Genomic DNA, 15,293 nt, shown 5'->3' with positions numbered 1-15,293 from the left:
TGCACCACCCCCATCCACGGAAGCCTACACCCCTACTCCATTCAAAGGTAAATGTCTTAACCTTAAAACGTTATATCCGTCTTAATCTTAAAACATATCAAGTATCATACATAAAGACAAAGACAAATTCATTAATAGTAGCAAAACATTTGTCTCATATTTCCGTCTATATAAATGAGGTATATTTAATCCGTTTTACTTTTAAAATCCGTATTAAAAAAGACCTACTACTAAACCAGTTGTCGACACATGAGGAGTACAACACAACGAAAGAGTCCCCAAAAAGGGTGCGCGTAAAACCACGATCCCAAATTCCCGCGCGTTTGTAAACCGTTTTTGCTCCCTCTAGTCCTTTACTTTACCCGCCTCAAATACATACATAACAAACTCACAATTAATTAATAATAATAAAACCCAAATACCAAATACAAATTAAATACATAACAAATAAAATAATTTTTTTTATTATTTTTAGTATTTAATATTTAATTTAAAAATAAAAAAGTATTGGGTTTTTTTTTATTCTCTGTTTCGGGTCTTCTTTTCCCACTCTAGTTTTGTGGAGGAGAGAGAGCTCTGATTTTTCACCTCCCCTTTTTCTTTTTCCTTTTTCTTTTCTTTTATTTTTATTCCCATCAAAATTATTACATTTTATATATTTTTATTTCAACACAAAAATTGCTAATATAATAATCATCATATATAAAAATCCCCCCTTTTTTATATTATATTATATATTAGTACGTAGAATATTAAAAAGTATTATTATTAATGATGATTTTGTTCTAGTTTGATGATGATGATCATGATGATGATAGATTGTTAATGTGGTGTGAAATTAAATAAAAATAAAAATGGCATATCGTGATGTTGTTGTAATTGATGATGATGAACATGGTGACGTTTCTAGAATCCCAATTTCTAGAGCTTCTTCTGTTGCCGTTAATTCTGGATCATCCCCTCTTTTAGATGAAGGTTATTTTTTTTTTAAATTTTTAATTTTTGATCCCATGTTTAAAATTTTTTAATTATCAAATTACAGTCGTCATTCAGAAACAGTCTCTTTGTGTTGCTAACACGGGTTATTTGCAGAAGCTGCTAAGGTACTAGGGTAATGTTGTTGTTGTTGTATCCAAATTGGGGTGCTATATGATAATTCTAGTGTAAACCCAATTTTTGTTAGGTGTAAAATATGTTTTTTTTTTTTTTTAAAATTAAATTGTGGGGTTTGTGTTTGTCTTTGATAAAGTTATGATCTTTATAGGTTATTGGAGATATTTGTTGAATGGGTTGTGAAATTTAGGCTTTGTTTGGGTAGAAAGGGTAGAAAGAATTGTTGGGAAGGGAAATGGAGGGATCAATTTCGGTTGTTTGGTTAGTAAGTTGCTTTGGAAGGAAATGGAGGGGGACAGAAATGGCGATTCCAAGTCGAAGTAAAAGCTCATAGATTCTTTCCCTATGCCTTCCTTTTCGAAATTTGTATCTGAACATAATTGTTATTTTCTTAGGAGGGGGGTGGTGAAGAAATTAAGCTAACTTGGTAATGCATGTTGTGCAAACGAAAATGAGGAATGATACATGTTCGCGTCCTGCAAGTGATACGGCCCTTGTGATTTGCTGTCATGGTGTTGGTGTAAGTTCGGGCTCTAGGTTGTGTTGAAATTTAGTAATTTGAAGCTTTTGTTACAAGTAGACGAAATTCTTATAATGTTTAATTCTATGAATTTTGATTTATTTATGTTCATTGAAATTTTGATTGGGTTGGAATTTAGTAATCAGTAATGCTTGTTGTGCAAATGGAAATGAGGGTTGAAACATGTTCGCTTCTTGTCAGTGATACGGCCCTTGTGATTTGCTGTCATGGTGTTGTGTAAGTTCGGGCTCTAGGTTGTGTTGGAATTTAGTAATCAGAAGCTTTTGTTACAAGTAGACGAAATTTCATGGTGTTTAACTCTATGAATTTGGATCTAATTACGATCTTTCAAATGGTGCAAAAAGAAGCAGAGAGCACTGAATGTCTGAATGTAGTAATGCTTATAAATTTGATGATTGTTACAAAGTGATTTGGGACGGCTAACCTGAACGGTTGGTTATCTAGAACCTTTGCAGCTCGTAGCCTTATTGTCTGTGCTTTGAAGCTGTTGATTTTTGCAATACTAATAATGAACTTTTGTCAATATAGCATTGCTGATTTTTGCATTTGCATGGCAGACTCCATGTGGCCTGCCAATATGCGATCCACTGAAGCTATCGACTCTGGTCTTTATCCGTCTGGACCCTACCCAGAGCGTGAAGGGGAGCAAGATTGTTCTTTCTACCTCAGGACTGGCCTTTGTAGATTTGGTTCAACATGCCGCTTTAATCATCCCTCTAATAGAAAGCTAGTAAGTGTGTTGTGCAAACTTTAGAGCGGAATCCTCGTATTCCTTACAAAGATTTGAAGGTGTTTGTTTTGATGTCTCTAACATGTCAGATTCTTGTTAGTATTTTGTTCTTAAATCAGGTCATTATTATAGACATGCAAGGAGACATGGATTAACTTATGAGATTTATGAATTCATATTAATGAGACAAAATCATTATTCCTACAGTTGAAAGCTGGATTTGGTTCATCTTTTGGAAACCAAAACTCGATTTTTCTAGTATCATGTCAGTGTTATTTGTATAAAAATAGAAACGGAGTGTCTACCCTTGTAAGAAGATTTTATTTAGGAGTGGGAGAGGTACTCGACAACTCGTGTGAAAAATTTAATTCATAATTGGTAGATCCCCTTAACAATTTGCCATAAAAGAGTGTTATGCGAACAAGGATCACTCAGATCTTTCCTACTTGAACTGTTTTTCTTTTACTGATCTGCACTCGGAATTTGATTCAATTCTGATTGGGAAAGTGAGTATCTTTCTTCAAAATATTTAAAATATCGGCATGTTGGATTTCTTAATTTGATGCGTTTATGAGGAGACGACAGTTGGATTATATATGTTTTTAATTGGAAGGAAAGTTGGAGTCACACTGGGATGAAGCATTCATTTTGTATCTTTGTTTTTAGATTTTCTCCATAATTATGGTTTTTTATGTTGTTCGGAATGTGTATTTGATGAACTTGATAGATACCATCGTTTCACAGGCTCTTGCTACTGCAAGAATGAAGGGAGAGTTTCCAGAAAGGATGGGTCAACCTGATTGCCAGGCATGAATTTATCTCACTATACTTTGGTTTTTTCATTTGTACAATTTTATGTGAACTTTTATGAATATGCTTGAGACCGTTCCACATTATAGTCGCGTCGCGTGAGCCGTGAAGTAAGCATGAAATGGCAATGCTTTGCATGAACCCCGAAACAGCATTCTGTTCACTTATCATCGGGTACATGGAATTCTTGATTATCTTTCATGTTTGAGTTTAAATGATCTATTCTTCACATGATTATACCAGCCTGTACAACAACCACCACATTAACGATACCCCTGTGACGTGGCGGTTTTCGCCTGTCTTCCTGTGGCACCCTGTGTAAGTGATAGCATGGTTATTTCGTCATGATGTAATCCTTTGAAGTAGCGGCAGTGTTTTTTCCTTTAAAAAAAAATCTTTCAATACGTTCTGCCTTTTTTATGTCGCAGTTTGGAATGTGGATCGATAACAATTTAACATTCTGCAGAGTGGAGTTTAAGTTTATTTGTTTTTGAGGTTTTTAGACTCTTATTAACTCTACATTTCAACTTCCTGCAGTACTACTTGAAGACAGGGACCTGCAAGTTTGGAGCGACATGCAAGTTTCATCATCCTAAGGACAAAGCCGGGATTGCTGGAAGAGTTCCAGTAAATGTTTTAGGCTATCCTCTTCGTCCGGTAGACATATTTTGTTCTAATAAATATTCTAATAGAATCTCAGTTCTATTAATTTTACGCATTTTGAGTCTTCGTTTCTTTAATTGTTCTGCACTTCAAACAGAGCGATCCAGAGTGTGCATACTATTTGAGAACTGGACAGTGTAAATTTGGAAGCACATGTAAGTTCCATCATCCTCAACCTTCTGCTTCTTTGCGTGGTACTTCTGTGTATCCTACTGTGCAGTCTCCAACAACTCCTGGTCAGCAATCATATCCAGGAGGCATAGCGAGTTGGCCTTTGTCGAGAACATCCATTATTCCTAGTCCACGCTGGCAAGGCCCTTCCACCTACACTCCTTTGATTCTTCCACAAGGAATGGTTTCTGTTCCCGGCTGGAATGCTTATATGGTATGACTTGCCTTGACCCCTTTTTTTTAACTGCCGTGTGATTGTATCAGAAATTCATTGTATATATATTGGTATTCTTTGTAGTGTTTTTATTTTATTTTATGGAATTATACTCCATCCGGGTTTCGGAGTAAAAAGATGTACCGTTTCAAGGTTTCAACGGTGACACTAGATAAACAATAAGAAATTGGAAACAGAAGTGTAATTCCGCCAGTTGATTGAGATTTAATGGAAGATTTATCAAGGGAAAGCAATAAGAATTGGAAAACTAAGTGCAACTGAGCCGCTAGGTTGACGGCAATATGTTCCTTTTGTCACTAAAAGGTTGCTCCGAGAAGCAAATAGTCGGTCTTTATGAATCAGAACAAAAGGAAATATCAGAAGTCTTTCTGAATCGGTGGTACTGTGGTAGTACTTCTTTGTTCTCCCAATCCCTATGACTTGATACCTCGAACTTAAAAACATACTGTACTATGTATGAAGTGTTACGTCTGTTAGAGTAGCTTTTGAGTGCTTATATGGTTGTTTTTAGGTCAACGAAATTTCTTGTGCTTGGAAGAGTAATTTTGCAGTTTACCGTGTCAAAATTGTAAGGTTTTGAACTTTTTTGTTGTTGTAGCTGATATGCCTTTTCTTTGGTAGGGTCAGATGGGGTCAGTTTCTGGTACTGACAGCCAGCAGCAGACGTCAGGAAACAATTCAATGTATGGAAGTGGACGACAGAACGAATCTTCTATCTCTGCAACTCAAGGGGCATACTCGACCTATCGCTCTGGCTCTATCCCTATGGGTTATTATGCACTTCAGAGAGACAGTGTGTTCCCTGAGAGACCTGGGCAACCTGAATGTCAATATTACATGAAGACTGGTGACTGTAAATTTGGCGCAGTCTGTCGGTTTCATCATCCTCGGGAACGACTGATTCCTGCCCCCGACTGTCATTTGAGCCCCTTGGGCTTGCCATTGCGCCCGGTAGGTTTCTGCTATCCTTGGGGTTTGAAACCCGTTAGCATCGTAACTGCTCATATAAGAATTTATGCATGACGGATCCGATATATAACAGAAGCCCATTTGCATTTTCAAACAGGGAGAACCTCTGTGCATATTTTATTCCCGATATGGAATATGCAAGTTTGGACCAAACTGCAAGTTCGATCATCCGATGGAAATCTTTTCATACAATATGTCTCCAACAGCGACTGTTGCTTCGGGTATGAGGCGTTATCTGGGATCATCCTCCGCAGCAGGCGAAGGGCTCGTTGAATCAGGAGGATCAGTACACAACAGAAGGGTTTCTTTGTCCGAGAGCAGAGATGACATTCCTTCAGGGGATGACCACCGTAATGTGGAGAACGAGGGATGATAGCATGTCCGATTTTCCCAAGAAGAACCGGGTGGGGCCGGGGATTGACTCCCTTTTTGCGATCTTTTGCAGCATGAAGAGGAGGTATGAATGTACGGTACCTGTAAATTGATTCCCCAATTGCTGAAAATGTACAGCGCCGTTTAATTTTCGTGTTAAATGTTGATTTATAACTTTGTCTGGAAAAGATAAAAACGCATCTCTCAGCTGACACCAGTCTTTGGCTCCTCTCTCTCTTATTCTTCCTCCCTTTGTTGTATAAATCTGAATTATTGATTGTCACTCTGGTGAAACCATTGTGAACAATACAAACTATGCTAAAACTGTTCATTATCTTTTTCATTATTGCCGTCATGGTGCGTTTGTTCGAAACATACAAAACAATCAGTGATAAGAAGACGACCTGGCAAATGGGTCATCGATTTTGGTTAAAAACTTGATTATGCTTCAACTGTTTTGAAACTAGTTGAGGAATTGCAATCACACCAACCAAAGGTGTTGCTTGTTCATCAGAATCGATGGAGTACTTGCAAATGAGTCGTAAAGAAAGCGCAAAATAAAGGGACGCGAGATTCGAACCTGCAACATTTTCAAAACTTGTGTATACTTGGTTTAGTACAGTATATACAAAGAGATGTAGATGCCCTTTATTAAGATATGATCAGATCTGATTTGATATACAATCCCTGGAATCACATTCTCTTCATGTCAATGTCATTGCCAATAATATTGAAGGACCAACAAGCCAACATCAACTACAACGACGACATTACCCTAGTATTTCAATGACTTCCGTCAATTACGAGGTAAGAGGATTAGAGGAGGGGTCAAATGTATACATCGTTAGCAACACAGAAAAAAACTATTTTCAAAGAGCAAATTGCCTCGAGAACTACATAAAAGGACCACTACTTTACAAAAGAAAGAATTGCAACCACTTTATTGAGACATTCTGATTTGTTTCGTCATAATCCAGAAAACTATACCAAAGAGAAACGAGTCTTTACCTCCATTCCATACAAAAAGAAAAGACCTCTCTCATCTTATCAATGTTTTACGGAGTATAAAATATTGTGTAAGACGGGTTTTACACACAAAAAAATTCTAAACAAATTTATGTGGCAATTTTTTTCAATTAATCAACTCATATTTTTTTTCCAGTTAATCAACTCATAATTTTACATGTAAAAGCTTTTTATAATCTTACAGTAAACCGTTTCAACTCTCAAGATATTACGTAAAACCGTCTTATATAAAAATACCTCTGTATAGTGGGAGCATATGATTCTCCTCATAATAAATCATGATAATTGATGTTCATAAATGATAATAATCCACACTACTCAACAGTAGGACACAATAACCCCACTAACATTATTGCATTCTCCAACCTTTTTTCTTCTGGTCTCCTCAAAAACCATGTAAATTTTCCCCAATTCACACCTCAATTTCCACACTCTCACTCTTGAACAAACCCTAATTCAAGAGATTCATGTGAATCCTCAAACCATTCTCTCCAAATTCACAAACCCTAATCATAAAATCACTTACACTCCAAAACCCACCTTCTTAAACCTCTCATTTCTACATTAATTCAACAAAGATGGCAACTTTTACTTCATATTTATTATTTTCTCTCCTAATTTTGCAGCTTTCTTCTGCCCAATTAAACCTTGCCAATGTATGTACAATTTCCACTAATTATTACTCCTTTCGTCGCAATCATTTGTTTACCTTTAATTAAAATACCTCTCAGAATACAAAAAAGGTAAACAAATGATTGAGACGGAGCGAATACCCGGGTAGTAGCTAGAATTGTTATATTTGTTCTTATTTTCTCAAATTTGATCAATGTGTATATTTTCTTTAAAACCCAATTGCAATTTCCACTAATTATTACTCCCTCCGTCCCAATTATCTGTTTACCTTTTGTATTTTTTTTTTGTGACGGGTATTTTAATCAAAGGTAAATAAATAATTGCGAGTAAGGGTCGTATTCAGGTAGTAGCTAGAATTGTTATATTTGTTCTGACTTTCTCAAATTTGGTCTATTTATTGTTTTCTTTTGATAATTAGTCAAATGGGTTGTGTTGTATGTATGTTTTCTTCAAAACCCAATTGCCATTTCCACTAATTATCACTCTTTCCATCCCAATTATCTATTTACCTTTTGTATTTTTTTTTGACGGGTATTTTAATCAAAGGTAAATAAATGATTGCGACTGAGAGTCGTATTCAGGTAGTAGCTATAATTCTCTGATTTCTTCTCATTTCACAAATTTGATCAATTTATTGTTTTCTTGTGATAATTAGGCAAATGGGTTGTGTTCAATGTATGTTTTCTTCAAAACCCAATTGCCTTTTTTGTATTGATGAGTATTTTAACCAAAGGTAAGTAAATGATTGCGACCGAGGGTCGTATTTGGGTAGAATTAGCTAGAATTGTTTGATTTCTTCTTATTTTCTCATATTTGATCAATTTATTGTTTTCTTGTGATAATTAGGCAAATGGGTTATGTTCATCAACATCATCAAATAAGAATGAATCAAATGTATCAAGAAATGAAGAAGGAAAATGGACGAAATTATATCCATTAATAAAGGGAAAAGAAGTGAAGAAAATGATGTTAATGATGAATGAAACAAGAAGGAAGCTAGGAAGTTTTCAACTATGTGCACCATGTACATGTTGTGGTGCTAGAGGTTATTGCTTGCCTTCACCTTGTTGCTATGCTATTAATTGCAATATACCAAATCGACCCTTTGGTTATTGCTCTTTCACTCCCAAAACTTGTAATTGCTTTGGTTGCCATCTTTGAAATTAAACATCAATCGTGTTCCGAGAATGCGAATTGGAAAAAAAAAGCATTTGTTTTTACGGCATACAACGGTCTTATAAGTTATAACAGCTTATGCACCTCATTGGCTCGCTGTTACGAGTATTATTAAATAAAGTGTATAAGTTGATTATGAGTTGTTGTACGCCGTTCAATGATCTTCATTAAGTTAGTTTATTGAATTGGGAACAACTATTTCCAGGCAAAGTTTTGCTAATTCCTGTGATTTATGCTCTTTTTGTCATCTTGGAACTTGGTTAATTGTAGAAGACCGGAAAAACTTGGTTTTGGAAGAAGCAAAAGTTTGCCTGGAAAAAGCAGTGCCCCGAAAATTTAGCTTTGGTTGTTTTAAATTTTAGTGTTAGTGATAGGAGTAGAAAATTAAGGTGGATTGTTCAGAACTGTGATTATGTTATTGAATTGTTACACCATATATTATATTTGCGTTATCATTTGCTGCGAATCTGGTGTTCCTGTCTACTGTTAAATTTTTTGGTTGTTTTCCGATTTCACTGGTCAAAGACGCGCTATTCATTTAGTTTCAATAGAATAGAATGCGGTAGAGCACATATCTGATGCAGCTTGAGTTTCATCATGGATAAGTGGAAGCGTCTATGATTTTCGTCATCTGGGCAAAGGTGATGATTGTTTGTTGGGCCGTGGGTAGCTAGTTGCTGTCATGTTGCATTGCTTCAAAACCCTGTATGCTTAATATTTACTCCGTATAATTAAGTCTTAAAAGTTGAATACCGAGGTTTTTTTTGCTGAAAAAACCGCAGAGTCCAGTTATCAGTTACGGAGTATATAACTTGAAACATTCAGAACGAACCCAGTTCATGTTACTGAATGAAGAGTCCTAAATAGAGGTACAATATTGATGGTTTGGTTGTCTCGGGTACGCAGACGCAGTACATGTGCTTCACTGCTGTCTTGAGTACGCAGTACATGTGCAACCGTCGTGCAGTCTCATATAAGAATTTGTGATATAATAATAGTACGGATTAATTTTTTGTTTAGCTTTTAAATTATGATTATAAGAGTTACAACTAGTTTTGCAAGTCGGGCTTCTAGTGCAACTTAGTCTACTAGCTTGTTCTGTAACTTTTGGGGTACTATAATCGCCCTTTTTCTATCTGACAAAAAAAAAACTAGCTTAAGCGGCGATTAGCCCATTAAAATAATTAGGGTTTTGAGAGAGATGAATAATTGTTGAGAATCATATAATCAATCCTCCAACACAAAGATGAATAATTGTTGAGAAACATTAATTAACAGTTGAGGTGGGTGGATGTTGAATTAGATATGTAGTTGGAAGATATATTCAAGTGTGTGGCTAACTATGCATAGTGCCTTCAATGTAAGTCTTTGTCCATTATCTTGTTAGGTTCCGGAAAATGTCCTTGAGTACCCACGCTGACCCGACCAGAATAACAGAAAAACACCCCAAATGCCGTAACCTAAAAAAAACCTTAATACACATAACCGAAACAACCAGACGTATAACCATCCGATCTAAATGAGCTTACTCGATTAACAGTACGTGTAAAATACAACATTATTCCGATGCTGTGTGTTACATGTACAAGCTTAAGCATCGCGTGTAAAATGTGTATAAATCCTGTACAAAAAATCTCCTGTTTAGCTAGTTCAGTTTCTGTTGCCCTATATACTCTAAAATAATCTCATTATGATGTGTTAATAATATTGGTTGTGTTAAAAAAATGTTTTTTTTTTTTTGTGTTAATTTACCTAGTATTGTAACATTGGCTTCGATTGCGTTGGATACGGATCATTCCAGCATGCATCCATCTTTGCAGCTTTATCCCATCGCCTTCTGAATACCTTGTATTCGTTGTAAGACTGCCTTCTTACCTGTAGAGAAACCGAGGTTTAGGTTATAAAATGGCAGGAGTATAAAGCTCCGTAATAACGAATGTAGGGCGAAAATTGGCCGAGTCAGTGCTTAATTTCGGAAAAAGTTCTACTATTCCAACGGTTATGTTGTTCTAACCGCGAGTCCACGACAGTGTATTTCAGTCTCTTAGCCGATTCTCTGAATCTCGCGACTTTTCAAAATTACCCCCCAAAACTTGAAAATGAGACGAAATCAGAGAACGTTCTGCAACGAGGTTTAAGAACTTACTTCTATTCGCTCGTCAAGAACATTAATCCGAGGCTGCAGAAAAAAGGAAAAAAAAAAACCGCGTACAGTTACTTGACATTGAGGAAACATCGGTTAGTGACAGAAGAATTGGTTGAAAAATATCATAAATTTCCAACCTTTTTTCCTAAGGGCTCTCCTAGAGTAGGCAGGCCGTGATGAATGACATACTCGGCATCCACAACACCGATATTTTTGGTACGATCTCCCTGTGAAGAGCGAGCGAGCAAACTAGCTAACATCAACAATCCGCATTATTAAGCACCAAAAAAAAAAACAATCCGCATTATTAAACAAGAGAAGAGATATGCTTTATATTTAGAGCAGAAGGATTGCCTGAGCACAGTATCCAAGCTGCATGTCCAGACCCCAAGCATGAATACAGTCATTCTGCAATTACAAATTTACAGGTAACAGAAAATTAGATTTTCTGATGCGTTATATGAATTTAATTTCTATAAAATTTTGAATTTATAGATTTTTCGTAAAATAATGTATTTAAAATATTTGATGGAACCCCATGGCACACACCTGAACCATGTACCAGACACAGCGCCATGCAGCTCGGGAGAACACAGGAGCCATGACTTCGATCCATCTGAAACATGTTAAAACCGTCTCTTAAACTGTCAAACTCCAGTTTACTAACTCAGTATTTGATCTCACCAATCACTGGGTGAGTGAAACATTACCCTGTACACGGAGGACCTGTACTGTCGTCATCACATTCACCCTGCTTGTATGTTCTCCTGCCAAGCATAACAGAATGTCCCCCATTAGGATCGAAACCAGCGCTCTTTACACAAAAAATACTGATTCACTATTTCATTGAAACAACCTGTGAACATCTGCTCTCCTCCCACGGGACGTAATCTGGTGGTGCACCTCCGATTTGTTACCATCGAGTGCTGGCTGTGATATTTCTAGTCCCTCCTCCTTCACTATAGATATGTACCTACAAGATATACATTCCGGAGTACTAATTTAAGAATCATTCTGCAGCGGGAGTCTTTGTAATGCGTTTTTGAGACTCGGTAGACAGATTTCCAAGTGTAGGACTCGGCTTTTATGAAAATCTTCCGTACAGTACAAAATTCTACAGTACAGTCGAGTATAACTATTACATACCGCTGAGGATTAAAATCTTCGACTCCAAGATCTTCATCCCAGAGGAATACATAGTCGTAGGCAGCAACTACATCTGGATGCATAAACCGCTTTGCAAACCACCTAGATCATGATACCAGAGCAACGAAATCATCAGCTAACAAAGAAATCATCGAAAATACTACAGTATGATAAACCATCGACGTACAAAGTATTACCACTTAGTTTGATTGATGGCGGATACATGTAGAACCCGGTGATTCCAGTCAAAGCTCCTCCATTCATCAACTTTACCATCATAATGGAAAAGCATTACTGTAAATTCATTTGAGAGAAACTGCCATGCCAAATGAGAGACTGTCAAAATCGCAAGGCGTGTACTGATGTCCTAGCATTCGCGGATTTATGTACAAGGATATCCGGTCCTAGTGGAAAATTCGACTGTTTTGTACCGTGTTTTTAGAAAAGAAAATCTAAATTCATAAATTAGCTTTGATATTTACAAGGGGGACACAGACGCGCAGTAATAAATTTTTCGAGGTAGGCTAGTGAAAGTACTGTCACAAGTTATTACCTTCACAACCATTTCATTCACAAGTCGCTTTTGCTTAATCCCAACAGCGATTGCTAGCAAATTCAAAGGCGATTCACGTTTCTGTAATAGATCAGGAAACACAAAAAAATTCACAGGAAAAACTGAAAATGGTTTTGAACTGGACAATCAGAAATTCAGAATGTTTGAAGCATTATTAAGGGAGAGTCGGGTATATATTCAACCTAAGAAGTGAAGAGTCGAAATAACATAGGAGGTAATAATGCAGTAAGAAGCGGAATTCACCTTTGGTAGGCCCCACAACGGTCTCATCTCCAAGCTAGAATGCTTTGCAACTATACCTTCAGGCAACGATTCAGTTCCACGAGGTCTGCACTGGTTCTACAACACGGAACAAGCCTTGAACAAAAGTCGCGTATCAGTACCAAAGTAACTGCAGATCAAGGAGAACAAACCTCGCATCTATCGACCACCAAAAGATTCATACTTTCAGTAATTGGCAATTTTAAAGTCTTCTGCACAGAAAGAGAAGATTTATCAGAAAAAAGAAGCAATGTTTCTCATAAGTTTAATTTCTGGAGCACCACAGTAAAAATTAACAAGAAATTACTGCTGATATGAAGTATACCTGTCTAAAACCTGGTACAATGAACACACTTCCAATCCAGTAAACCAGAATAATTACTGCAGCTACTTTAACAACACTGCACATAAATGATCTTCGGTTTTTTACATCAGGCGCTAGTGAAATCTGCATCGAAATCCTCTGTTATATTATTTAAAATCCTCAGCTCATCATATTCAAATACTCAAAACTGATATATATACAGACTTTTTAAATCGCGTTTCAAATGATGATGCATGTTAGCGGACAATATCGTACTGATGTGACGATGATGGAGCTATGGACCTAACAGTGTTATATATTCCCACAAAGCCATCATATTTCCCTAACATATAAAACCCAGCCACGGAATTTTCAAATTTTTATCATCGTACACCTAGTAGTGGATCTAGGGGGCTAGTAAGGGCGCTCGCCCCCCTTAACAATAGAAATTTTTATATATATTTTTTTCTAGTTCGTCTCCTGAAAATTTTCACCCCCTAACAACAAATTCAAAGGAGAAACTTCCTTTCATAATGCCATAACAAAACATTATCCTACAACCAAACACAAAACAATAAATTTCTACTTCTAGGATCATATAAACAAACAAACCAAAAGGGCATTTCAATTAAAATAATCATAATCAATTTTTAATAACAAAAAGTTGAAATTCAGCTAAAACATGAAAAACCCACATGCAAAATGACCTATTCAATACAAATATTGTCACATACTACATCCGACTCAATAGATTATTTACGTGTTATTAAAATACTCCTCATAAATGAATAAAAGTGTAAGATATCTGTTGAGTCAGAGGGAGTAAACAACAACATGAGAATAAATTACAAGAGAAATCAACCAATGCATAACACAAATAAAAATACAATAACACACTCTCTCCGTCCTTGTCAATTATTTACTCTTGTTAATAATCGTAAACAAATGATGGAGACGGAAAAAAAAACTTACATTGTTCTTGGCAGCCATTTTTATGTCAAGGAATTCTAAATTTGCAACATCCTTCGTCAAACAACTTCACATGCCACACAAATAAACCATATAAATGCTTAAAATTATGATCCCTGAAAAATATATAATTCATATGAATCAAATCATATAACTTAATAATAATAATAATTCACCAAAATTAATTCAAAATATATCAAAGTTTGAAATTTTATACTTCCCACCTTATTATAATTCGATCAATAAATAAAAATGAATATGAATTAACAAGTTTTATTAAGGATCATCAAGTGTTTGATATATAACGTAATTAAATTAAAATTCATGAATAAAATTTGAAGAGAAGGAGGATGAGGAAAATTAAGATGAAGTTGCAGGATGTTTGGCAATCCACCCAACAAATTAAGGGTTCAAAATTGGACGACAAAACTTAAGATGAATATTTTGGATATTTGACACGGTTACGTACGTAAAGCCACCACCATGAAAATAATACTCGGTTATATAAAACTGTTTTACATAAAAATAGTCGAAAATCATAATACAAAACACGTATATATCGATAAAATAAGTTAGGTTAATGAAAAACTACCTATACAAATACATTTATATCAATTAATAACTTTTGTTAGTTATGAAAATATGTTTTATCTACTTAGTAATACTCCCTTCGTCCGGTCAATCGTTTATCTTTGGTTTTAGCACAAAAATAAAGGGAAGAGGATGAGACCAATTATTAGATGGGAATTGGACCAAATTGAGTGTAGATGATCAAATTGTTTATCAAAGACATTTTGAAAATATAATGGTAAACAATTGAGTCACACACTCCAGAATGAAATAGGTAAACAAATGACCGAGACGGAAAGACTATATATTTGTGTTAACTATGAGTAATCCTCATATAAAATGGTTTTATAATACGATGTATGAATGACATTTATGCCCTTATTATGGAAAAGTAATACGGAGTAGTGATTTGTGAAAGTTATTTTAGTTGGGTCATTTAGATAAAATATAATTATAATTTGATTTTATAATAATGTTCGTATAAAACGGTTTTATATAGAAATCGTCTCTTAGGAGACTTACCGTCTACTCCGTATATATTTGTGTTAACTATGAGTAAGTTTCTTATAAAACGGTTTTATAATACGATGTATGAATGACATTGATGCCCTTATTATGGAAAATTAATAGTGATTTGTGAAAGATATTTAGTTGGGTCATTTAGATGAAATATAATTTAATTTTTTAATAATGTTTGTGTAAAACGGTTTTATATAAGAATTGTCTACTAAATTGGTGGCTTGTGCGGAAAACATACTACTCGATAAGTGAAGTAACAAAGAGGGCACCAACGTTGTTGGTTGGTTTGTTTTTCATGGGATTGATATAGACTAACGGATAAGATATTCAAAGTACTATAGTTATGTTCAACTTAATTGGATTTA

At 35.5% G+C, this 15,293-nt stretch overlaps 3 protein-coding genes across 9 annotated transcripts; 2 read left to right on the top strand and 1 right to left on the bottom strand.

The window, feature by feature from the left end:
* The first annotated feature begins 506 nt into the window (after positions 1 to 506).
* Positions 507 to 5,947, top strand: LOC141657722 (zinc finger CCCH domain-containing protein ZFN-like). Of its 2 annotated transcripts, none has more exons than XM_074465053.1 (7): positions 507 to 975; positions 2,212 to 2,384; positions 3,129 to 3,191; positions 3,732 to 3,851; positions 3,955 to 4,242; positions 4,885 to 5,214; positions 5,330 to 5,947. In XM_074465053.1, exons 1-7 carry the CDS (start codon positions 855 to 857, stop codon positions 5,603 to 5,605), a joined length of 1,371 nt encoding a protein of 456 aa, XP_074321154.1. In that variant the 5' UTR covers positions 507 to 854; the 3' UTR covers positions 5,606 to 5,947. The 2 variants fall into 2 exon arrangements, with proteins under 2 accessions (XP_074321154.1, XP_074321155.1); XM_074465054.1 differs by having other exon boundaries at positions 522 to 975; positions 4,891 to 5,214.
* A 1,124-nt stretch (positions 5,948 to 7,071) lies between these two features.
* LOC141657721 (uncharacterized) lies at positions 7,072 to 8,894 on the top strand. Of its 2 annotated transcripts, none has more exons than XM_074465051.1 (2): positions 7,072 to 7,286; positions 8,110 to 8,894. In XM_074465051.1, exons 1-2 carry the CDS (start codon positions 7,209 to 7,211, stop codon positions 8,422 to 8,424), a joined length of 393 nt encoding a protein of 130 aa, XP_074321152.1. In that variant the 5' UTR covers positions 7,072 to 7,208; the 3' UTR covers positions 8,425 to 8,894. The 2 variants fall into 2 exon arrangements, with proteins under 2 accessions (XP_074321152.1, XP_074321153.1); XM_074465052.1 differs by lacking the exon at positions 7,072 to 7,286 and adding an exon at positions 7,730 to 7,844.
* Positions 8,895 to 9,932: 1,038 nt separating this feature from the next.
* On the bottom strand, positions 9,933 to 14,324 carry LOC141657720 (uncharacterized). 5 transcript variants are annotated; one of them, XM_074465048.1, is made up of 16 exons: positions 14,064 to 14,306; positions 13,843 to 13,955; positions 12,892 to 13,014; positions 12,719 to 12,778; positions 12,549 to 12,644; positions 12,285 to 12,365; positions 11,929 to 12,047; positions 11,732 to 11,833; positions 11,442 to 11,558; positions 11,296 to 11,352; positions 11,135 to 11,201; positions 10,940 to 10,993; positions 10,723 to 10,812; positions 10,586 to 10,618; positions 10,192 to 10,314; positions 9,933 to 10,060 (listed from the first exon to the last, which is right to left on the bottom strand). In XM_074465048.1, exons 2-15 carry the CDS (start codon positions 13,858 to 13,860, stop codon positions 10,192 to 10,194), a joined length of 1,140 nt encoding a protein of 379 aa, XP_074321149.1. In that variant the 5' UTR covers positions 13,861 to 13,955; positions 14,064 to 14,306; the 3' UTR covers positions 9,933 to 10,060. The 5 variants fall into 5 exon arrangements, with proteins under 5 accessions (XP_074321149.1, XP_074321151.1, XP_074321148.1 ...); XM_074465050.1 differs by having other exon boundaries at positions 12,719 to 12,775; XM_074465047.1 differs by having other exon boundaries at positions 9,933 to 10,314; positions 14,064 to 14,324.
* Between the last annotated feature and the right edge of the window lie 969 nt (positions 14,325 to 15,293).

The sequence above is a fragment of the Silene latifolia genome, chromosome 5 (genome assembly GCF_048544455.1).
Source record: "Silene latifolia isolate original U9 population chromosome 5, ASM4854445v1, whole genome shotgun sequence".
Taxonomy (NCBI): domain Eukaryota; kingdom Viridiplantae; phylum Streptophyta; class Magnoliopsida; order Caryophyllales; family Caryophyllaceae; genus Silene; species Silene latifolia.
The sequence above is the reverse complement of the archived record's forward strand: the minus strand, read 5'-3'. Positions and strand labels throughout refer to the sequence as shown.